The 25,675-nt window shown below is 44.4% G+C and overlaps 1 protein-coding gene across 4 annotated transcripts in view; it reads right to left on the bottom strand.

The window, feature by feature from the left end:
* LOC143768031 (oocyte zinc finger protein XlCOF8.4-like) overlaps positions 1–25,675 on the bottom strand; it is a 408,467-nt gene that overhangs the window by 22,488 nt on the left and 360,304 nt on the right. For all 4 annotated transcript variants that reach the window (XM_077256682.1, XM_077256684.1, XM_077256685.1 and 1 more), the window contains exons 2-6: positions 20,673–20,822; positions 20,364–20,543; positions 19,824–19,947; positions 19,643–19,740; positions 19,358–19,448 (exon numbers count right to left, since the gene is read on the bottom strand). In XM_077256682.1, the coding sequence (XP_077112797.1) occupies positions 19,358–19,448; positions 19,643–19,740; positions 19,824–19,947; positions 20,364–20,543; positions 20,673–20,753 (574 nt within the window). In that variant the 5' untranslated portion in view covers positions 20,754–20,822. The remainder of the gene's footprint in view (positions 1–19,357; positions 19,449–19,642; positions 19,741–19,823; positions 19,948–20,363; positions 20,544–20,672; positions 20,823–25,675) is intronic.

Below are 25,675 nucleotides of genomic sequence, written 5' to 3'. Positions count from 1 at the left end.
TGGATAACGAGATTAAATACCCTAAAACCATATGGTCTTAATGTGGACTTTAAATTGAATCAGATTGTCTAGAATACGGTGATGTCTATATTCTCTCTCATGACATGTAGTATTTGTCTTTATTTATAAAGAATTTCGGGTTTTTTTTTGATAAAAGATTTATTTCTTTGTTTTTTTTCTTTTTCAGATGTCCCATCCTATGAAACGAATACAGTCAAAATTATTGTATTTTTTGCCAATGAGTGAGCTGACATACCTATTTTTTTTTTTTAATAATTTTTCCTTATTACATTTTTTTTCACGGAACTTCACATCACCTGATCCATTTAATGTAGTTGAAGTTTATATTTGGCTTGTTTTGTAAAAATAAAAAAAGTAAGAATAAAAAAAATAAAGGATGAAGTTGTTTGAAGCAATTCTGTCGTGATCTTGTTTTTGCTCTCTAAGGGATGTATATGATGTGGCCAAAGATATGTGGTCGTTTTGTTTCACACGCAATGGATAAAAGAAACGCGGGGGACTATCCGCCCCCTAAGGTCTCTACGTTCATGCACAGGAGTGGGATGCCCCACTTATTTGGGGAGGGTTTCCTGGACCTAGTGATACTAATTTGGGCTTATGTCCTGACCCTCTAAGTTCGGCGGCACATCTAAATCTTTCCCATAAGAGAACTATGGTGCGTGTTCATGCACCCGTCTTGACGTATTGCTGCCTTCTAATTTTTTATTAAGAAGCCTCTTTTAGGTACTCTCCTGAGTCCAGTGGTTCGGTGATGTGGAGATCAGTGTAATTTTTGCATATTTTTATATAATTAATTTCTTGTAAGCGGTATGTCAGCATCTTAGGTGTTTTACCTTAACCAACATGGCGCCGTGATCTTCACAGCGACTCTGCGCAACTGCAGCTTTAAGCATTATGGGTCTTTGACATAAACGTCACTGACATGCGCAGTAGGCGTATGAGGACGCCGAAGTCCGGGCGTGCATGAAAAAAGTATAATTGTAAGTTCACTTTAGTCATGTTTTATGGGACAGGGACAACTGATTTTATCTAATTGATTATTTAATTAATTTCAACTAAAACCATAACTATAAGAATTTAAAAAGATCAATTTAATATGCACAGATGCACTTTATTTATTGATTGTAACTTATGCACTTTTTATTAATTTTGCGATATTGCACTTAATGAATTTATCAATGAGAAATGTATGTGTTTTATATAAAAGTTTGTCTCACTTGTGCTCACTGCTTGAAAAAGGATATTACATCCGAAACATATACATATATATATATATATATATATATATATATATATATATATATATATATATATATATATATATATATATATATATATATATATATATATATTTATTTTATTTTTTTTATTAAAAATAAAAAACCATTGGTAGCAGGAGATGACCTGTATAAGGCACCGTCAGGCATACCAGGGTGAGTTATAAAGTCTATATGCTCATATTTTAGCCCACATACCCATAAATGTTTGTGTACAAGGTTAGCTAATAAAGGCGTATTCAAACCTAAGAAAATGAGATACACAAGCGCTGGAGTAACAAAAGAAGATCACTTTTATTTTTATTTTTCCTCTACCAAGATGGCGCCCGCATGTCACAATGGACAAAATGCGCAGGCGCTGAGAGGATGTTGACACACATTGTACCTCATTGGCTGTAAAGGCCGGCTGACGCAATGAGAATCTTGCGCAGGCGCAATAGAATTGTATACAGGGTGGAATGGCGTCCTCCATGTGTTTTGTTGTGATCACTACTTAGCGGTGAGTTTTCTTAAAATGCTTTGAAGCACAGTAGCACTTCATTAAGAATTAATATAGAATCGCTTTGTTAACACTGCACGATGCACTTTAGGGGATGATATTTCCTAGCAAGAGGCGCAGTATGTTACACGTTGGATCCATGCACAAAATAATAGGTATTTGTTTTTGCAAAAAATGAGCAATTTTTGTGACGCTGTTTTTACTTTTGAAAAAAGAAAAAAAAAAATATGGTGTGTGTAATTAGCACAGGTATTTAAGCACACAGTTGTGAATGATTCACTGCTTGAGAAAGGCTCATCCAGAGCCGAAACGTCGCCTGCCATGTGGGTCTGAATTAAAACACAGATTTTCACTTGAAGAAAAGGAGTGCTGCCTTATTTTTTCTTTTTATTGGATTTATGCATAGTGGATGGATTGCAATTAAGGCCTGTGCACCCGAAAGGCATTTATAGTGTGCTGTCTCGCTACGTATGTATTTACTGATCTGACACTTTGCACAGCACTGTGTCAGATCAGCAATCTGACAGGCAGTGTAGGAGGCTTCTCAGGTCCTGCTCTCAGCGGGCACAGACAAGCCACCTCCCTGCAGGACCCCACGGCCATCTTGGATCCGGGGGCCTGCAGGGAGGAGACCCTTGGAACAACGCGATCACATCGCGTTGTTCGGAGGGTCTCAGGGAAGCACGCAGGGAGCCCCCTCCCTGCGCGATGCTTCCCTATACCACCGGAACGCTGCGATTTTGTTTGATCGCAGTGTTGCGGGGGTTAAAGTGCCGGGAGCGGTCCGTGACCGCTCCTGGCACATAGTACCGGGTGTCAGCTGTGATAATCAGCTGACATCCGGCTGCGCTCTCTCCGTGAGTGCAGCTGATCGCGCTGGACGTACTATCCCGTCCATGGGAATTAATTCCCAGGTCACATGGACGGGATAGTACGTCCGATGGCAGAAAGGGGTTAAAACATGGTTTTGTAAATTTGGTTGTAAAAATGAGTCAATTTTTAACCCTTATAACTTCCTAACAAAAAACAAATTGTGTTTCCAAAATTGTGCTGCTGTAAAGTCGGCATGTGGGAAATGTTATTTATTAACTATTTTGTGTTATATGACTTTCTGATTTAACCCCTTAATCCCATATGATGTACTATCCCATCCAGGTTACCTGGGACTTAATTCCCTGAGATGGGATAGTATATATGTGATCGGCCACACTCACGGGGGGAGCGCGGCCGATCGCGGCTGGGTGTCAGCTGATTATTACAGCTGACATCCGGCACTATGTGCCAGGAGAGGTCACGGACCGCTCCCAGCATATTAACCCCCGGAAAACTGATCAAACATGATCGCAGTGTTCCGGCGGCATAGGAAAACCTGCTTCCCTGAGACCCTCAGAGCAAGTGATCGCGTTGCTCTGAGCGTCTCCTCACCTGAAGGCCCCCGATCCAATATGGCTGCAGGGCTTCTTCAGGGTCCTGCAGGGAGGTGGCTTGCAAGGGTCCCTGCAGTGCCTGTCAGATCGCTGATCTGACACAGTGCTCTGCAAAGTGTCAGATCAGCGATCTGACCCTATAACATGATGCCCCCTGGGAAATGTTATAAAGTAAAAAAAAATGTAAAAATTTGTATATATATCACACACACAATAAAAGTACACATATTTAGTATCGCTGCATCCGTAATGACCCGTCCTATAAAAAACTGTCCCACTAGTTAACCCCTTCAGTGAGCACCGTAAAAAAAAAACGAGGCAAAAAGCGCATTATTATCATACTGCCGAACAAAAAGTAGAACACGCGATCAAAAATACGGATATAAATAACCATGGTACCGCTGAAAACGTCATCTTGTCCCGCAAAAATTGAGCCGCCATACAGCATCATCAGCGAAAAAATAAAAAAAGTTATAGTCCTCAGAATAAAGCGATGCCAAAATAATTATTTTTTATATAAAAGTTTTTATCGTATAAAAGCGCCAAAACATTAAAAAATGATATAAATGAGGTATCGCTGTAATCGTACTGACCCGAAGAATAAAACTGCTTTATCAATTTTACCAAACGTGGAAAGGTATAAACGCCTCCCCCAAAAGAAATTCATGAATAGCTGGTTTTTGGTCATTCTGCCTCACAAAAATCGGAATAAAAAGCGATCAAAAAAGTCACGTGCTCGAAAATGGTACCAATAAAAACGTCAACTTGTCCCGCAAAAAACAAGACCTCACATAACTCTGGACCAAAATATGGAAAAATTATAGCTCTCAAAATGTGGAGACGCAAAAACTATTTTTTGCAATAAAAAGCGTTTTTTAGTGTGTGACAGCTGCCAATCATAAAAATCCTCTAAAAAACCCGCTATAAAACTAAATCAAACCCCCCATCATCACCCCCTTAGTTAGGGGAAAATAGTAAAATAATTAAAAAAATGTATTTATTTCCATTTTACCATTAGGGTTAGTGTTGGGGCTAGGGTTAGTGTTATGATCTGGTGACCTAGGAGCCGCATGAAACTTTCTCTGGAGTCGGTGGAACCTATACTGACCGCAAATCCTGAACTGACACCGCAACTAGAAGTAGCCGTGGGGTGTGCCTAACATACCCTAGACACCTCGACACAGCCGGAGGACTAAATACCCCTATAGATGGAAATAGGAATGCTACCTTGCCTCAGAGCAGACCCCCAAAGGATAGGCAGCCCCCCACGAATAATGACTGTGAGTAGGAGAAGAATAGACACACGCAGGTAGAAAACAGGATTTAGCAAAAGAGGCCACTCTGGCTAAATAGGAAAGGATAGGACAGATTACTAGGCGGTCAGTATTAAAACCCTTCCAAAAATATCCACAGCAGATAATACAAAAAGTTCCACAATCTAACTAAAGACATGGAATGTATATCTGCCACTCCAGAGAATCCAACAAGACTGAGAAAATACTGACACAATCTAAGCTGGACAAGAAAACACAAAGAATAGCACTGAATTGTGAAGCACACAGCATGTGTGCCACAGGAAAAAAAACCAGACACTTATCTTTGCTGATTTGGCAGAAAGGCAGGAGGAACAAGGCAGAGGTCCTACACCTCCCAACAACAATTGACAACTGGCAAGGACTAATGAATCCTGCACGCCTAAATACCCCAGTCAGAACTGCAATCAGCAGATACACCTGACCAGGACTGCAACTCAGGGGCAACTGCATTACCACCTACAACCACCGGAGGGAGCCCAAAAGCAGAATTCACAACAGGTTAGAGTTGGGGCTAGGGTTAGTGTTGGGGCTAGGGTTAGGGCTAAAGTTAGGGTTGGCGCTAAAGATAGGGTTTGGATTATATTTATAGTTGGGATTAGGGTTAGGGGTGTGGTTGGGTTAAGGTTTCAGTTAGAATTGGGGGTTTCCACTGTTTAGGCACATCAAGGGCTCTCCAAACGCGACATTGCGTCCGATCTCAATTCCAGCCTATTCTGCGTTGAAAAAGTAAAACAGTGCTCCTTCCCTTCAGAGCGCTCCCGTACACCCAAACAGGGGTTTACCCCAACATATGGGGTATCAGCGTACTCAAGACAAATTGGACAACTTGGTCTAATTTCTCCTGTTACCCTTGGGAAAATACAAAACTGAGGGCTAAAAAATAATTTTTGTGGAAAACATGATTTTTTATTTTCACGGCTCTGCGTTATAAACTGTAGTGAAACACTTGGGGGTTCAAATTTCTCACAAAACACCTATTTAAGTTCCTTGGGGGGGTCTAGTTTCCAATATGGGGTCACTTGTGGGGGTTTTCTACTGTTTGGGTACATCAGGGCAAACGCAATGTGACGCCTGCAGACCATTCCATCTAAGTCTGCATTCCAAACGGCGCTCCTTCCCTTCCGAGCTCTGCCATGCGCCCAAACAGTGGTTGCCCCCCACATATGGGGTATCAGCGTACTCAGGACAAATTGGACAACAACTTTTGGGGTCCAATTTCTCCTGTTACCCTTGGGAAAATACAAAACTAGGGGCTAAAATATAACTTGTGTGGAAAAAAAAGGATTTTTTTTATTTTCACGGCTTTGCTTTATAAACTGTAGTGAAACACATGGGGGTTCAAAGCTCTCACAACACAACTAGATAAGTTCCTTAGGGGGTCTACTTTCCAAAATGGTGTCACATGTGGGGGGTTTCAATGTTTAGGCACATCAGGGGCTCTCTAAAAGCAACATGGCGTCCCATCTCAATTCCTGTCAATTTTGCATTGAAAAGTCAAATGGCGCTCCTTCCCTCCCGAGCTCTGCCATGCGCCCAAACAGTGGTTTACTCCCACTACTTTTGGGGTCCAATTTCTCCTGTTACCCTTGGTAAAATAAAACAAATTGGAGCTGAAGTTAATTTTTTGTGAAAAAAAAAACTTAAAATGTTCATTTGTTTTTAAAAAAACATTCCAAAAATTCCTGTAAAACACCTGAAGAGTTAAACTTCTTGAATGTGGTTTTGAACACCTTGAGGGGTGCAGTTTTTAGAATGGTGTCACACTTGGTTTCTATCATATAGACCCTTCAAAATGACTTCAAATGTGATGTGGTCCCTAAAAAAAAAAAAAAATGGTGCTGTAAAAATGAGAAATTGCTGGTTAACTTTTAACCCTTATAACTCCCGAAAAAAAAAAAATTTGGTTCCAAAATTGTGCTGATATAAAGTAGACATGTGGGAAATGTTACTTATTAAGAATTTTCTGTGACGTATCTCTGTGTTTTAAGAGCATAAAAATTCAAAGTTGGAAAATTGCAAAATTTTCCAAATTTTCGCCAAATTTCTGCTTTTTCACAAATAAACGCAGGTAATATCAAATAAGTACCAAAAAGAACAAAGAAGACATGCATCTACACAGGGATCAACAGAGAAAATTAACAATTTTTATTTATCAAAATGTCATTTCACCACACACAACACATTTTAAAAACATTTAAAACCACCAAACAGAAATTATACCCAAGAAAAAATATGGGAAGAGGGGGTAGGGAGCATGGATTCTGTCCAAAATATTACAATATAAGCAATATGACACACAATATCATATTAAATACAATCCCAGTGTCACAGATTGGTACCCAATATATAGGGGGGCCTATACCATACACCTCTATGAGGGTGGTTTGGCCCCCATAAATAGCCATTTCTGAAGATTTTATGATATTTGGGTATTCTAACACACGAAAATAAAAAAACAATACCTTTTTTTTGGGTAGGACAATTTTTTGTTCTGGTTTAAGTTATTTTTGATGGTCTTTGGCCATTCCGTGTTTTAACATGCACTGATGGGCCTTTTTGGGATACTGTCTGGAGGGGTTTCAACACATATTTCCCTATCCATAGGGGGGACGTACATGAAGCTACTTGAATAGCCTTTTTGTATCAGTATGTATCTGTGCTTAGTCATAGCTCCCAACCGTCCTTCATTGTGCAGGAATGTCCCGGATTTCATGCTTTGCCCTGCTGTCCAGCGCAGGACGCTCTGATCCCGGGGAGTCAGCAGTAGAAGCTTCCGTCACACCCCCTTTTGTTAGGCCACGCCCCTTCCCCATGTTCCTGAGTCTCCCAGCGTCACTGTTCAGAGAGGGAGAGAGAGGGGACACTTCGAGGTACGTAACAGCCGAACACAGCCTGGGTGCCGGCGGCAATGTAAGCAGCAGACCAGTGGACTGGAGCTAATAATGCCTGGCTACTAGTAATCATGCGTGGAATCAGTGGGGTGAGCAGGGAGGGATGGACACACTCACAGCCTCCCTCCGTTTGCCTCGGCTGTTCAGTGCTCACTGACAGTAATGCCTTGTGTGGGGTCAGGACGTGTACAGTGTGGATGTAGCAGAGCCGTGTGTGTGTGTGCGAGGTGTATGGAGCAGAGCCGTGTGTGTGCGAGGTGTATGGAGTGGAGCCGTGTGTGTGCGAGGTGTATGGAGTGGAGCCGTGTGTGTGCGAGGTGTATGGAGAGGAGCCGTGTGTGCGAGGTGTATGGAGAGGAGCCGTGTGTGTGCGAGGTGTATGGAGCGGAGCCGTGTGTGTGCGAGGTGTATGGAGCGGAGCCGTGTGTGTGCGAGGTGTATGGAGCGGAGCCGTGTGTGTGCGAGGTGTATGGAGCGGAGCCGTGTGTGTGCGAGGTGTATGGAGCAGAGCCATGTGTGTGCGAGGTGTATGGAGCAGAGCCGTGTGTGTGCGAGGTGTATGGAGTGGAGCCGTGTGTGTGCGAGGTGTATGGAGCGGAGCCGTGTGTGTACGAGGTGTATGGAGCGGAGCCGTGTGTGTACGAGGTGTAAGGAGCGGAGCCGTGTGTACGAGGTGTATGGAGCGGAGCCGTGTGTGTGTGAGGTGTATGGAGCAGAGCAATGTGTGTATGAGGTGTATGGAGCGGAGCTGTGTGTGTATGAGGTGTATGGAGCGGAGCTGTGTGTGTACCAGGTGTATGGAGCGGAGCCGTGTGCGCGAGGTGCATGAAGCGGAGCCGTGTGTGTACGAGGTGTATGGAGCGGAGCCGTGTGTACGAGGTGTATGGAGCGGAGCCGTGTGTACGAGGTGTATGGAGCGGAGCCGTGTGTACGAGGTGTATGGAGCGGAGCCGTGTGTGTATAAGGTGTATGAAGCGGAGCCGTGTGTGTATGAGGTGTATGAAGCGGAGCCGTGTGTGTATGAGGTGTATGGAGCGGAGCTGAATGTGTACGAGGCGTATGGAGCGGAGCCGTGTGTGTATGAGGCGTATGGAGCGGAGCCGTGTGTGTACGAGGTGTATGGAGCGGAGCCGTGTGTGTACGAGGTGTATGGAGCGGAGCCGTGTGTGTACGAGGTGTATGGAGCTGAGCGCGTGTGTACGGAGCGGAGCCGTGTGTGCAAAGTGTAGCTATGTGTGGCCATTATATGGTACAAAGTATCATGTGCGGCCATTGTACAGTATGGAGCATCATGTGTGGTCATTATACAGTATGGAGCATCATGTGCGGTCATTATACAGTATGGAGCATCATGTGCGGCCATTATACAGTATGGAGCATCATGTGCGGCCATTATACAGTATGGAGCATCATGTGCGGTCATTACACAGTATGGAGCATCATGTGCGGTCATTATACAGTATGGAGCACTGTGTGGCCATATTTTTTTGTTTAGAATTATTGTATATGAAACAGTGTGATCAGCAGTGCTAAATGGGTGTGGTTGGGACGTGGATATGGGTGTGACTAATTATGAATGGGTGTGGCCAGAGGCGTGGCCTAAAATTTGCCACGGTACACGTTGCGCGCCGCACACTTTGTCCCTCTTTCCCATCTTCAAAAGTTGGGAGGTATGGCTTAGTTGAGATATCTATGGTGCGTATGGAAAGGTGGGTTGTTATGCCATCTTCTTACAATCCCCTTCCATCTACTCCCGATAGTCCCCTATGTTTGAAGAGTCAGGCAGGGTCATTTGCTCTCCCTTGTTCGGCTGTAATAGATCCAGCACCTTCAGAGGTGCCGGGAACTTTTGTATATATAAAGATTTCTGTATATGGCATGTATTTTGTATTTAGCAGGCTTTGTGATCTATTTCTTTGCTGCAATTGGGTTTGTATCCATTCATTCAAAAAGTTAAACATAACAGACAAAATGTCCATCTTCGTATACTATCACTCGTTATTTACTTTTACCTTAACGGCGCCCGTTTCGGCGTCTGCGTATGTGGGGTCTGTTTACCTCTAAGTGTGCTATATTTGTATATGGAAGAAAACTCTGGCACCTTTGGGGGGTGCTGGGCCTTTATGTTCTTGTAATCATCAGGCTAGGATGTGCTTATATTTGTCGCACTTGCGCAATGGGGTCGACGCTGACCCATTGCCTTGGTGACCACTGCCTATCCACATTGGATAACTTCCTTCTAAATTGTGCAGCAATTTACTGCGTTTCATGATTCTTGTCGATGTTTGGGCTGTAGTGCTGATGCATTAAGATGAACATCGCCGTATCTCTATGCAACCGCTCGCTCTATCTTGTGCCTCTAACACTGTCTAGTAGGCATATTAGCTTCTAGGCGACTCAATTCGCCATACCTACGCAATGGAGTCAACGCTGATCCATTACCTTGGGCAACCGTTGCTCATGCGCATTTGACCACTGCTCGGTCAGCAGTACAGCAATCTGCCGTCTGCTCCACTCCTAATAGTGTTCAGGCCAATTGGGTACCAATCTGTGACACTGGGATTGTATTTAATATGATATTGTGTGTCATATCGCTTATGTTGTAATATTTTGGACAGGATCCATGCTCCCTACCCCCTCTTCCCATATTTTTTCTTGGGTATAATTTCTGTTTGGTGGTTTTAAATGTTTTTAAAATGTATTGTGTGTGGTGAAATGACATTTTGATAAATACAAATTGTTAATTTTCTCTGTTGATCTCTGTGTAGATGCATGTCTTCTTTGTTCTTTTTGGTATTGGTTTAAAAATGGACATGCTGCAGGTTGAGCACATAGATTATTGCTGTTGATGGTGCCCTCTATCTTCATTGTTCTAATATCAAGTAAGTTTTACAACTATCATGAAGTACAATATGTCACGAGAAGACAATGTCAAAATCATCAGGATCCGTTGAAGCGTTCCAGAGTTATAACCTCATAAAGGGACAGTGGTCAGAATTGTCAAAATTGGCCCGGTCATTAAGGGGCAAACCACCCTTGGGGGTTAAGGACATAAAAATTTAAATTTTGAAAATTGCAAAATTTTCGAAAAATTTCCATTTTTGTTTAACAAATACACGCAAGTCATATCAAAGAAATGTTACCACTAACATACATAACAAAGTACAAAATGTCACAAGGCAATATTATCTCAGAATCACCAGGATTCATTGAAGAGTTAGAGTTATGACCTCAAAGTAACACTGGTCAGAATTGAAAAAAAAAAAAAAAATCGGCCCGGTCACAAAGGCAAAAACAGGCTCTGGCGCGAAAGGGTTAATAATTTGTTGAACAACCTTTTGAGGTAATCACTGCAATCAAACGATTCCTGTAACTGTCAATGAGACTTCTGCACCTCTCGACAGGTATTTTGGCCCACTCCTCAAGAGCAAACTGCTCCAGTTGTCTTGTGTTTGAAGGTTGCCTTTTCCAGACGGCATGTTTCAGCTCTTTCCAAAGATGCTCAATAGGATTTAGATCAGGGCTCATTGAAGGCCACTTTAGAATAGTCAAATATTTTCCTCTTAGCCATTCATGGGTGTTTTTAGCTGTGTGTTTTGGGTCGTTATCCTGTTGCCAGACCCATGACCTGCACTTGAGACCAAGCTTTCTGACACTGGGATTCGTAGCAGTTTTCCATCACGTTTACAGTACCACGTAAACCTATGGAAAACCAAATCCGCTGTGCCCATGGTGCGGAAAATACAGCGCGGAAACGCTGCGTTGTATTTTCCACAGCATGTCAATTCTTTATGCGGATTCCGCAGCGTTTTACACCTGCTCCATAATAGGAATCTGCAGGTGAAATCCGCACAAAAAACACTGGAAATCCGCGGTAAATCCGTAGGTAAAGCGAAGTGCGTTTTACCTGCAGATTTTTCAAAAACGGTGCCGAAAAATCCGCACACAAATCCGCAACGTGGGCACATAGCCTTAGGGTTAGGGTTGGAATTAGGGTTAAGACTAAGGTTAGGGGTGTGTTGCGGTTAGGGTTGTGGTTAGGGGTGTGCTGGGGTTAGTGTTTGAGTTAGAATTGAGGGGTTTCCACTGTTTAGGCACATCAGTGGGTCTCCAAACGCGACATGGCGCCACCATTGATTCCAGCCAATCTTGCATTGAAAAAGTCAAATGGTGCTATCTCCCTTCCGAGCCCAGACGTGTGCCCAAGCAGTGGTTTACCCCCACATATGGGGTACCAGCGTACTCAGGAGAAACTGGACAACAACTTTTGGGGTCCAATTTCTCCTGTAACTCTTGGGAAAATAAAAAATTCTGAGCTAAAAAATTATTTTTGAGGAAAGAAAACGTATTTATTATTTTCACGGCTCTGCGTTATAAACTTCTGTGAAGCACTTGGGGGTTCAAAGTGCTCACCACACATCTAGATTAGTTCCTTTGGAGGTCTAGTTTCCAAAATGGGGTCACTTGTGAGGAGTTTCCACTGTTTAGGCACATCAGGGGCTCTGCAAACGCAACGTGACGCCCGCAGAGCATTCCATCAAAGTCTGCATTTCAAAACGTCACTACTTCCCTTCTGAACCCCGACGTGTGCCCAAACAGTGGTTTACCCCCACATATGGGGTATCAGCGTACTCAGGAGAAACTGGACAACAATGTTTGGGGTCAAATTTCTCCTGTTACCCTTGGGAAAATAAAAATTTGCGGGCTAAAAAATCATTTTTGAGAAAAGAAAAATTATTTTTTATTTTCATGGCTCTGCGTTATAAACTTCTGTGAAGCACTTGGGGGTTCAAAGTGCTCACCACACATCTAGATTAGTTCCTTGGGAGGTCTAGTTTCCAAAATGGGGTCACTTGTGGGGTAGCTCCAATGTTTAGGCACACAGGGGCTCTCCAAACGCGACATGGTGTCCGCTAATGATTGGAGCTAATTTTCCATTCAAAAAGCCAAATGGCGTGCCTTCCCTTCCGAGCCCTGCCGTGCACCCAAACAGTGGTTTACCCCCACATATGGGGTATCAGCGTACTCAGGACAAACTGGACACCAAGATTTGGGGTCCAATTTCTCGTTACCCTTGGTAAAATAAAAAATTCCAGGCAAAAAAAATTATTTTTGAGGAAAGAAGAATTATTTTTTATTTTCACGGCTTTGCGTTATAAACGTCTGTGAAGCACCTGGGGGTTTAAAGTGCTCATTATGCATCTAGGTAAGTTCCTTGGGGCGTCTAGTTTCCAAAATGGGGTCCCTTGTGGGGGAGCTCCAATGTTTAGGCACACTGGGGCTCTCCAAACGCGACATGGTGTCCGCTAACGATTGGAGCTAATTTTCCATTCAAAAAGTCAAATGGTGCGCCTTCCCTTCCGAGCCTTGCCGTGCGCCCAAACAGTGGTTTACCCCCACATATGAGGTATCGGCGTACTCAGGAGAAATTGCCCAACAAATTTTAGGATCCATTTTATCCTGTTGCCGATGTGAAAATGAAAAAATTGAGGCTAAAAGAATTTTTTTGTGAAAAAAAAAGTACTTTTTCATTTTTACGGATCAATTTGTGAAGCACCTGGGGGTTTAAAGTGCTCACTATGCATCTAGATAAGTTCCTTGGGGCGTCTAGTTTCCAAAATGGGGTCACCTGTGGGGGAGCTCCAATGTTTAGGCACACGGGGGCTCTCCAAACGCGACATAGTGTCCGCTAAAGATTGGAACCAATTTTTCATTCAAAAAGTCAACTGGGGCTCCTTCCCTTCCGAGCCCTGCTGTGCGCCCAATCAGTGGTTTACCCCCACATATGAGGTATCAGCGTACTCAGGACAAATTGGACAACAACTTTCGCGGTCTAGTTTCTCCTTTTACCCTTGGGAAGATAACAGAATTGTTGCTAAAAGATCATTTTTGTGACTAAAAAGTTAAATGTTCATTTTTTCCTTCCGTGTTGCTTCTGCTGCTGTGAAGCACCTGAAGGGTTAATAAACTTCTTGAATCTGGTTTTGAGCACCTTGAGGGGTGCAGTTTTTAGAATGGTGTCACTTTTGGGTATTTTCAGCCATATAGAACCCTGAAACTGACTTCAAATGTGAGGTGGTCCCTAAAAAAAACGGTTTTGTAAATTTTGTTGTAAAAATGAGAAATCACTGGTCAAATTTTAACCCTTATAACATCCTAGCAAAAAAAAAAATTTGTTTCCAAAATTGTGCTGATGTAAAGTAGACATGTGGGAAACTTTATTAACTATTTTGTGTCACATAACTCTCTGGTTTAACAGAATAAAAATTCAAAATGTGAAAATTGCGAAATTTTCAAAATTTTCCCCAAATTTCCGTTTTTTTCACAAATAAACGCAGAAATTATCGACCTAAATTTACCACTAACATGAAGCCCAATATGTCACGAAAAAACAATCTCAGAATCGCTAGGATCCGTTGAAGCGTTGCTGAGTTATTACCTCATAAAGGGACACTGGTCAGAATTGCAAAAAATGGCCAGGTCATTAAGGTCAAAATAGGCTGGGTCATGAAGGGGTTAAACAAGTTTCTGATATGGGTTCGAATGGACATTGTGTTAGACTATTTAGCACCAAATTTAGGTCCCAGGGGGGAACACAATTATGAACTCTGGAACGGAGTCTACTGGCTGAAGTCATGAAGCGTTTTATCCAGCGATGGTTGGCCAAATTATGGTCAAAAAATGAACTAAGCGCAGAGACCTGAATCTTAAGGGTATGTGCACACGATGCGGATTTTTCCACGCAAAAACGCTGCAGATCCGCACTGTGATGTACAGGACAAGGTTAGTCAATGGGAAAAAATAAAAAAAAAGCTGTGCAGATGGTGCGGAAAAATCAGTGTGGAATTGCTGCGGATTTCAAAGAAGTGCATGTCACTTTTGTGCTGATCTGCAACGTTTCTGCACCCCTCCATGTTAAAATTCCGCAGTGGCAAAAACAGCAGAAAATCCGTATCAATTCCGCATAAAAACCGCACAAAATCCGTATAAAAACCGCAGCAAATCCGCGGCTGCAGATTCTGCCAGGAGATGCGGATTTTGTGCAGAAAATTCTGCACCTCTTTTCTTACGTGTGCACATAGCCTTAAGGTACTAGGTCTAAGCCCTAACTCTAGAACTCTCTGGAGGAAGTTCAAGATCTGGGCAACATTCGGATGGAAAGGGTCCGGAGTATTTGGAAAGCACCATGAAGAAAATTTCTTCCAGACTTTGCCATAAATGGCGTTTGTTACAGGTTTCCTACTTTTCTGAAGAGTCTGAATTACTTCATAGGAAAGACATCTTGCTCTTAGAATTTCGGCTTCAGTAACCATGCTGTGAGGTTCAATCTGTGTAGGTTAGGATGTATTAAAGGACCTTGATGAAGAAGGTTGCTCTTCTGGGGTAGTTGTATTGGACCCTCCTGGACCATCTCCAATAGTGCACTGTACCAACCCCTTCCCGGCCACATGGGGCAATCAAAATTGTAGTGACCCGTTCGGATCATATTTTCTGAAGCATTTTTTACAGCATCGGGATAGGCAGAAAAGCATAAGCGAGGTTGAATTCCCAGGGGTGTGAGAAAGCATCCAAGCAAAGTGCTTTGTCTGTCATGTTTAGGGAGAAATATGTTTGTAGTTTGGTATTTTGGCTTCTGGCAAATAAGTCTACATCCGGGATCCCCCATCGGGAAACTAGGGAGAGGAAGACCTCCTGATCCAGACATCATTCTCCCGTATGTATATCTCTTCTGCTGAGAAAGTCTGCCTGGGTATTGGCAGACAGCCGTGATGGATAAGAGGTGTTGTTCTGCCCAGGAAAAAAATTCTTGCAGCCAGAGATTTTAATTTCTCGAACCTCGTGTCCCCTGATGACAGAGGTAAGCTACCGTGGTCATGTTGTCGGAGTATATTTTGACATGGTAACCTTGGAGAAGAGTCGATGCGGCCTTTAAGGCCTCCTCCACCTCCTTAAGTTCTCTGAAGTTTGATGAGCAGGCTCTGATGTTTGGAGACCATATGCCCTGGAAGTGAGATTTCTCTACTACAGCTCCCCATCCCGTGACTGGCATCTGAAGTAAGAATCTTCAGCGGGATTTGGTCCCAGCTGACCCCGTTTAAGGTTCCAGAGACACAGAGCCACCATGTCAAAGACGTCCTGACATGGTTGGGAAGGAGAACTTTCTTTGATAGGGAGCTCTGCTGCCTGTCCCAAGACGACAGTACGTGTGTCTGAAGGATTCTGGTATGGGCCTGGGCCCATGATACCATCTGGATACAAGAGGTTAGGGACCCCAGAATGGACATGGAATGGTTCGGGAGTAGTAGCCCTCAGGGTTTTGTACTTTATCTTTTGCACCAGATCCCGTTGTCATTCTTTGGGCAGAAAGGATTTTCTTAGCTCCGAATTCAGAAGTACCCCTAGGAATATCTTCCTTGTGGATGGAAGCAGATCCGATTTTTCTCGGTTTGGGATCCATCCCAGGGATTCTAGGATTTCTAGTGTCCTTGGCACATCCGTGTTTAAACGGCAGGCCAATGGAGCGATGATGAGCAGGTCGTCTAGATATGGTATAATGCAAATTCCCTGAAGTCGTATGAAAATCACTGCCTCCGCCATGAACTTTGTGAACACACGAGGTGCTGACGAGATTCCGAACGCGGGGGGGGGGGGGGGGGGGGGCATTGAACTGATAATGTGTGATCAGCTGGTCCTTGGAAATTGCAAACCTTAAGAATTTTCTGAAACTCTGATGGATGGGGACGTGATAATATGCCTCCCTTAAATCCACTGTAGCCATCACCCAATTCTGACCTATCAGGGGAATAGCAGATCTTATTGATTCCATTTTGAATCTTCTGTATGTAATTACCCGATTTAAGGGTTTCAGATTGATAACTATCCTGTGCTTCCCTGAAGGTTTTTTTGATTAGAAATAGGCGAGAATAATGACCTCTGCCTATCTCCTGTTGAGGAACTGGGGAAATTACTCCGGTCTGGAGTAATTCCTGAAGGCCCGAGGGAAATGCATCCAGGTGATGGAGACTTTGTAAGGGGGTAACCCTTAGGCGACAAGGGGGAGGACTCTCGAACTCCAATCTTAGCCCATCCTGAATGGTATTGAGTACCCACGGGTTTGAAGAGATGGAACGCCACTGGCCGATAAAGTTTGAGAGTTGACCCCCGACCCCCCGGGAATAGTCATTTTATCCGGGGCCTGCTGGGTTTGGGGAACAAGGATATTTTTTTCCCTTTCCCCCCCATAGGATAGCTCCAGCGGCCCGATTTGCCCTTACCTCTGAAATCCCTCTGAGAGGCTTGATCTTTTGAGGGACGAAAAAAACTTTTTCGGATTCCTTTGCTCGGGAAGTGCCTTCTTTTTGTCTGTGGCTTTGTCAAATATTATCGAGGGCCTGACCAAACAGGTATCGACCCTGAAACGGAATGGCACAAAGTTTCGCTTTGGATGTGATGTCGCCACTCCAGGACTTCAGCCACAGAGCTCTACTGGCAGAGTTAGAAAGCACCACGGATTTGGCTGCCACTCTAACCGATTCCGCCGAGGCGACAGCAAGAAACCCCGTAGCTTTTTGGAGAAGGGGACTGGAATCAAGAATCACTTCTCTCGAGGTTCCCTGGGTAAGGTAATCCTCCAGAGTGCGGAGCCAACGAAACAGAGATCTAGCTACACATGTAGATGCTATGCTTGATTTAAGGAGGTTCGTGGATGTGTCCCAAGATCTCCTAAGGAGACTTTCCATTTTCCGATCCATGGGATCCCTGAGCTGGGATGAGTCTTCAAATAGCAGTGCTGTCTTTTTTGTTACTCTGGACATCTACCTTTGGTGTGTCCAAGAGAGGTGTCTCCACCTAGAGGGAAGCGGTTTTTTAACTCAGATGGGACACCAAGCCCTTTCTCAGGGGTCTCCCATTCATGTAGAATCAGGCTTTGCACATTTTCATGGACCGGGAACCCCTTTAGTTTCTTGGGTTTTAAACCCCCAAACATTTAATCCTGCACGGATTGCTTAACCTCCTCTTCCTCAACACCCATAGTCCCTCCCTGACCATACTAATTAGCTCTCGTATGTCCTCAGAGAAGACATAATATTTTTTTATTATCCCCTTTGGGGTTAGAAGTGGAGCCCTCATTCTCCTACATATCTTCCGAATCAGAAGAATGTATTTCCCCAGAGTCTGAGTCAGACTCTACCACAGATATTTTCCTCTTTTTTGGAGGAGGTCTGCATTCAAACAGCTAAATGGCGCTCCATTCCCTTCTGAACACTGCCATGTGCCCAGAGAGTAGTGTGCAATCGTATGTAGGGTATTGTGAGAAGCTGGAAAAGATTTTGCAAGATCCATTTGTTTTCTATTATCCTTTGTGAATAATTCCAAAGTTATCACCACATAAAGTGACACACGTCAGATTGTAAAAAAGGGGCCTGATTAAGAACACAAAACAGGCTGCGGGAAGAGGTTAAATCAGAGGATTTAGGACACTACTGTAATCAAAAACTGTGACTATAGACAATAACATATACTGACATGCTCAAACTGAACAGTTTCCATCAGTAATAAATGAGGAGCTAGTGGTGAAACCTCTCTGGGGTAATTAGAGCACGGGGCTCGGTGACTTCACAATCTAAGCTATCATTAGCTCCAATATTTTCTGTCAGATGAGTTTCAAGAAGAAATATTACACATTTAAAGAGATCTGTGTATAATATTGCAAAGCTGAGATGTATTACAGAAAACCTGTCAGCAGGATTGTGCACAGTAACTACAGACACTGTCAGGTCGATGCCGTTATACTGATTACACTGATACCTGGTGATGAAATCAGTCTTGTGGTTGTTGTTTAATCTGTATTTGTAGCTTTCAGTTAATGAGATTCTCGTGCTCTGGGGCGGGGCTGTGGGCGGGGCTTTATGTGCTGCTCCGATTACATATGCATCTGTATTGGCCCCGCCCCAGAGCACCACAAAGCCCCACCCACAGCCCTACCCCAGAGCACGACAATCTCTAACTGAGAACTACAAATATAGATTAAACAACAGTAAACCAGAGTTGCATTAATTTAAGGCGGACCATTGGAGCTACTATGAATCCTGATAAGAAGATCAGAGAAAATAATATTGCTCCCCATTTCAGGAGAGATTGTGTAGTAATCTGAATTTCTTAGGATCAAAAACAATGTAATTTATGACGTGGAGTGAATCCATGAAACCAGGGCTCGAGCCAACACATCTTCTGCAGGCGGGAATAAATGTATATTACAGCCATCAGCCACATACAGCTCAGAGATATATCATGGCTTAGGGGTAATGTGTTTTACGTAGATTATCACAATCCTCCTTGAAGTTAGTTGGTTTTAATACAAATTGAAGAGTCAGGATAAAGGGAAACTCTGTTATTGTACAGAAATTCACATTTGGCCTCACTGCACATTTAATGTTGTCAATCATAAAAGTGAAGTTTGGCCAGAAAGACTGGACCTGGTCTTGTAGGGACCATATGAGCACATTCAGCAGCACAGGAGGGAGAGTAGATTCATCCAATAAGATATCAGGGTTCTAGGAAGCCAACAGCATCATTACCCTCCGCTTTCTCTTACAGGCCCATCATATTTTTCTTCAAGTGATTTTCTATCTTGTCAGCACATTTTACGTACGCTGTCATTTGGCTTTGTAGTTTACAGATCTGGGCAGGTAACAGCGTCTCCTAATCTCAGGGAGTAGGTGGATCTTCCAGGTTGTAAGTTCTATAGAAAAGGGCTTTCAATGACCAAAGTCATTTGAACAGTTTTGGGTGGAGGAGAATGTTGTGGTCAAGAGGCAAAATGGCGATCATGGTAACACGGCCGGACTACACCACCGATAAAGCAGCCACAGCCGGTGACTGAGAAGAATCTGTGACTACTCTGCATTTAGTGTTTACTACTCACCTGGGTAGTCATATGTAGGAATCTCCTCTTTACACCGCTCATCACCCCTCACATATGTCTCTGTAGTATTAATATGGGTCAGATCTTCACCCTGAAACAAATATTGTAAAAGTCACCGACAGATGGAGAAGTCACATCTATGATCAGCTCTAATCCTGCCATCTCCACCGTTCTCATTACACAAGTATAAAACAATACTGGTGGATAAAACAAGACTGAGCACAAGACCTTCACAGCCGTCTACACATCATAGGGGAGATCTCATGACACCTTCTCTCCATCTACCTGATGGTCCTGAGGAACATTGGGATCTTCTTGTTTACAGTCCTGTGGAAGAAGAGGACGGGGACATCTCTCTGGTGTTGTCCTCTTACTGGATAGATCTGGAGAAAACACATACAGTGACTGAATTCATTCTTTACATACAGATAATTATAGTTCTTGTGTATTTAGTCCTGTCTATTACCTGGTGATGTGAGGGGCAGGGGAACCTCCATCATGACGTCCTTGTACAGATCTTTGTGTCCTTCTAAATACTCCCACTCCTCCATGGAGAAATAGACGGCGACATCCTGACACCTTATAGGAACCTGACACATACAATGATACCATCATCCCCCCGATCTCTTCATAGCGTTAGGCTAAGTTCACACTGCGTTAGCAGCAGCCCGTTCAGCACATACCCTAACGGGCTGCTGCTAGCGCAAGTGCCGGCGTTTGCATCCCGCTAGCGCAGATAGAGCTCTGCTAGTTCTATCTGCGCTAGCAGTGACGGACCCGGAAATGCTGCAGCCCGCGTTTCAGGGCCCGTTACTCAATGACGGCACATTGCTAGCGCACGCCCATTGTGGGCAGGCGCTAGCGATGCGTCCGCCATTGCATTCAATGGCGGCGTTAACGGACTATATTACACCGCGTTATACTGTGGTGTAACGTAGTCCGTTAAACGGGTCACACTAACGCAGTGTGAACCCAGCCTTACTGTATAATGTCTGAGCATTCCCACCTCTCCAGTCAGCAGCTCAATCATCTTGTAGGTGAGTTCTAGGATCTTCTGGTCATTGATGTCCTCATGGATCAGGGGGTGAGGTGGAGGCCCTGTGATTGGGCTCAGGAGACTTCCCCATCCCTCAGACACAGGGTCCTGACAGCGTTCACTAGAGGTCTTCTTCACCACTGTGTAATCCTGGTTATGGAGAGACACATGAATAAATCTCACTACAGACATTTCCAGAGTCCTCACCTCTCCAGTTCTGTCCATCTGTTATTCCCATAGATAAGAATGATGTAATGTGACGTCATCAGAATCTCTCACCTCCCCAGTAAGCCGGAAGAGGATCTCTAGGGTGAGGTGTAATATCCTCTCCGCCATCTTGTCTCTGTTCATATCCATCATTGATGGGCAATTCAGGAAAATTCTCTTCTATAGAAGATCTTCACTGAGAGGATCCGATATTGTAGAGACCTGAATGAGAAGAAGATGATGTAACATCATAAAAATCCTGTGTAATAATACAATTACTGGAGATAATAAGGGAAACATATGAGGTTTATTATTTTACAGTATTTAGTTTCCTTCTTTACATCTACTAATAAAACCTATATATTTAGGCCACAGACAACAAGCAGTTTCTTCCTCGGAGTCGGCAGCTGAATACGTTCCTCATAGACTCATCTTCCATAACGCTAATTCTCGTCTCATTTACCGACCCTGGAATCGGCATTAGTAATACTGCAGGAGATATTCATTACACGTGACAGGAGAAATAACGACTTCATGATGAGGACGACATCTTCATCTTCTACTACGGCTCTAGAAATATATTTGTCCAGAGTTCATCACTGACTCCATCCCCACCGGCCTCTATATGGAGGTTTCCCGTCTTCCCCGCACTGTAATCTTCTATCACGTTAGATCTCAGCTCTGAGTCACACACAGAAGTTTGAGGCTTTTAGAAAAACATTTTTGTTTCCACAATCAACGTGCAATGCACAGGTGAACCAGAGGTTCAGCCTGACATCACTTCAGGTACGCACGGCATTCGGATTAGGCCAGCAAGAGGAGGACGCCGGGGAGCGGCAAGAGGACCCTGGCTGCACATCATTGCTCCGCTTTAAAGGGAACCTGTCACCCCCCCCCCCCAGGCGTTTGTAAATAAAAGAGCCATCTTGTGCAGCACTAATGCTGCATTCTGAAAGGGGTGGCTCTTTTAGTTATTGTCCGAGATCCCGTGCGTGCACGCAAGTGCAGTAAACAAGACAACAAGTGATGTCAGTGGTCGGGCAGCGCGAACTGCGCATGCCCAAGGCAAAATATGACAGCGCAGGCGCCTGGACAACTGAATAAAGCCAAGGCGGCGGCGCCCGGCTCGCAGAGTGACGGCTGTGTTGTGTATGGATGAGGGGGGAAAGACCTGCCCCCGTGGCGATTTGAAGGTATAAGGGACAAAATTCAAAAGCGATTATTTCTACAGTGCAACGAACAATAACTAAAAGAGCCACCTTGTCACCTAATTCTTCGGAGCCAGTAATAGCAGGTGTCTCAGAATAATCACTCCTAATAAAATCAATCTGCCTCTTACAATCCTTACTTGTTTAACCCGATGTAAAGAGGCACGGTGTCTCATTCCCCTTAATTACTGCACCGCACCAAACAGCAGTCGGGTAGGTTCTTCACTATACTGCTTCCTCTTCAGAATAACGTGTTCTCCAGATATAAATATGGAGGATTATTCTCGGTTTATCACTCTGTTATTGAGAGGTTTTGAGGGATTACCACTCTCTGTGTGACTTACTACATCACACATTTATGCTCTTTATTAGTAGGTGTTATTATGTTTGATTTCATTATTTATGTCGTTTGCATTCTTAGTTTCCATTGTTAGTCACTGATGAAGGTCACTGACCGAAACATCAGGATACTGTATTAGGCTATGTGCACACGCAGAATGGTCCATTGCGGATTTTTCCGCAGTGGATTTGATAAATCTGCAGGGCAAAAACGCTGCGTTTTTCCTGCAGATTTATTGCGTTTTTTGTGCGGATTCCACTGCGGTTTTACATCTGCGGTTTTCTATTGCAGCATGTGTAAAACCGCTGCGGATTCCGCACAAAGAAGTGACACGCTGTGGAATGTAAACCGCTGCATTTCAGTGTGTTTTTTCCGCAGCATGGGCACAGCGTTTTCGGATTCCCATAGGTTTACATTGTAATGTAAACTCATGGGAAACTGCTGTGGACCCGCAGCTGCGGAAACGCTGAAGATCCGCAGCAAAATCCGCATCGTGTGCACATAGCCTTACAGTATTGGCTGCATTATAATTACCTGTATCTTCAAGAGTTGAGCGCCAAGTTTCTTTATCACAATATTTGGTTTGGGACCCTACCTGAGCACCATACCAGAAGTGCCACGTTACAACACTGCTTAACCCCTTACTGACCTCGGACGGGATAGTACGGCCGAGGTCAGCTCCCCTGCTTTGATGCAGGGCTCCGCAGTGAGCCCGCATCAAAGCCGGGACATGTCAGCTGTTTTGAACAGCTGACATGTGCCCGCAATAGCGGCGGGTGAAATCACGATTCAACCGCCGCTATTAACTAGTTAAATGCCGCTGTCAAACGCAGACAGCGGCATTTAACTACCGCATCCGGCCGGATATGAGCGCATCGCCGACCCCCGTCACATGATCGGAGGTCGGCGATGCTTCTCCATTGTAACCATAGAGGTCCTTGAGACCTCTATGGTTACTGATGCACGGTAGCTGTGAGCGCCACCCTGTGGTCGGCGCTCACAGCACACCTGATTTTCTACTACATAGCAGCGAACAGCAGATCGCTATGTAGCAGAGGAAATCGTGCTGTGCCTGCTTCTAGCCTCCCATGGAGGCTATTGAAGCATGGCAAAAGTAAAAAAAAAAAAAAAAGTTAAAAAAAAATTGAAAAAAATAAAAAAATATAAAAGTTTAAATCACCCCCCTTTCGCCCCAATCAAAATAAATCAATCAAAAAAATATCAAACCTACACATATTTGGTATCGCTATGTTCAGAATCGCCCGATCTATCAATAAAAAAAAAGCATTAACCTGATCGCTAAACGGTGTAATGAGAAAAAAATTTGAAACGCCAGAATTACGTTTTTTGGGTCGCCGCGACATTGCATTAAAATGCAATACCGGGCGATCAAAAGAACGTATCTGCACCGAATTGGAATCATTAAAAACACCAGCTCGGCACGCAAAAAATAAGCCCTCAACCGACCCCAGATCATGAAAAATGGAGACGCTACGAGCGTAAATGCGTTTTTTTTAGCATTTTGCAAGCGAAATTAGCTTGCAGAATGCTAAAGTTTTCCAAGCGATCTGTAGCATCGCTTGGAAAACTGACTGACAGGTTGGTCACACTTGTCAAACATAGCGTTTGACAAGTGTGACCAACTTTTTACTATAGATGCAGCCTATGCAGCATCTATAGTAAAAGATAGAATGTTTAAAAATAATCAAAAAAATTTAAAAAATGGTTATACTCACCTTCTGCAGACAGCCGATCTCCTCAGCGGCGTCCGTTCCTATAGATGCCGGTGTGTGTGCAGGACCTTCAATGACGTCGCGGTCATGTGACCGCAATGTCATCGCGGTCATGTGACCGCGACGTCATCGCAGGTCCTTCACACACACCATCTATGGGAACAGAAGCGGCAGCGTGCACCGATGAGAGGCGGGAAGACTCCGGGGGCCATCGAAGGTGAGTATATGACTTTTTTATTTTAATTCTTTTTTTTTTTTTTTTTTTTTAACAATTATGTGGTGCCCAGTCCGTGGAGGAGAGTATCCTCTCCTCCACCCTGGGTACCAACCACACATAATCTGCTTACTTCCCGCATGGTGGGCACAGCCACACGCAGAAAGCAGATCAATGCATTTCTAGGTGTGCGGAACCCCGCAATTCCGCAAATTTAATGAACATGTTGCTTTTTTTTCCGCGATGGGATTTTTTCGCGGAAAAAAAATGCAACATTAGCACAAGAAATGCGGAATACACTTAAAATAATGGGAGGCATATGTAAGCGTTTTTATAGCGAAAAAAACGCGAAAAACACTGAACGTGTGCACATGGCCTGTATGTTGTATGAGCGCAGTAATCAGAGGTGTTTAACACAGGTTTAAAGTGAAAAAAAATCATAGTTTTACCAACCAGAAACTGAAGAACTGAAATAAATTCACTTATTCGTGATATTCTAATTTTGTGAGAAGCCCCTGTAGGTGACATCACTAGTACATGGGGGCACACAGGTGACATTAATATATGGGGGCACACATGGGCCACTAGTGACATTACTAATATACGGGGGCACACAGGGGCCACCAGTGACATTTCTAACATTCGGGGCACACATGGGCCAGTAGTAATATATGGGGGCACACGGGGGCCAGTAGTAACAAACGGGGGCACACGGGGGGCCAGTAGTAATATATGGGGGCACACGGGGGGCCAGTAGTAATATATGGGGGCACACGGGGGGCCAGTAGTAATATATGGGGGCACACGGGGGGCCAGTAGTAATATATGGAGGCACACGGGGGCCAGTAGTAATATATGGGGGCACACGGGGGCCAGTGGTAATATATGGGGGCACACGGGGGCCAGTGGTAATATATGGGGGCACACGGGGGCCAGTAGTAATATATGGGGGCACACGGGGGCCAGTAGTAATATATGGGGGCACACGGGGGCCAGTAGTAATATACGGGGCCAGTAGTAATATATGGGGGCACACGGGGGCCAGTAGTAATATACGGGGGCACACGGGGGCCAGTAGTAATATATGGGGGCACACGGGGGCCAGTAGTAATATATGGGGGCACACGGGGGCCAGTAGTAACATATGAGGGCACACGGGGGCCAGTAGTAAAATATGGGGGCACACGGGGGCCAGTAGTAATATGGGGGAACACGGGGGGCCAGTAGTAATATATGGGGGCACACGGGGGGCCAGTAGTAATATATGGGGGCACACGGGGGGCCAGTAGTAATATATGGAGGCACACGGGGGCCAGTAGTAATATATGGGGGCACACGGGGGCCAGTAGTAATATATGGGGGCACACGGGGGCCAGTGGTAATATATGGGGGCACACGGGGGCCAGTGGTAATATATGGGGGCACACGGGGGCCAGTAGTAATATATGGGGGCACACGGGGGCCAGTAGTAATATATGGGGGCACACGGGGGACAGTAGTAATATACGGGGGCCAGTAGTAATGTATGGGGGCACACGGGGGCCAGTAGTAATATATGGGGGCACACGGGGGCCAGTGGT

This window comes from Ranitomeya variabilis, chromosome 4 (genome assembly GCF_051348905.1).
Source record: "Ranitomeya variabilis isolate aRanVar5 chromosome 4, aRanVar5.hap1, whole genome shotgun sequence".
Taxonomy (NCBI): domain Eukaryota; kingdom Metazoa; phylum Chordata; class Amphibia; order Anura; family Dendrobatidae; genus Ranitomeya; species Ranitomeya variabilis.
This window is presented reverse-complemented; position numbering and strand designations above follow the sequence as displayed.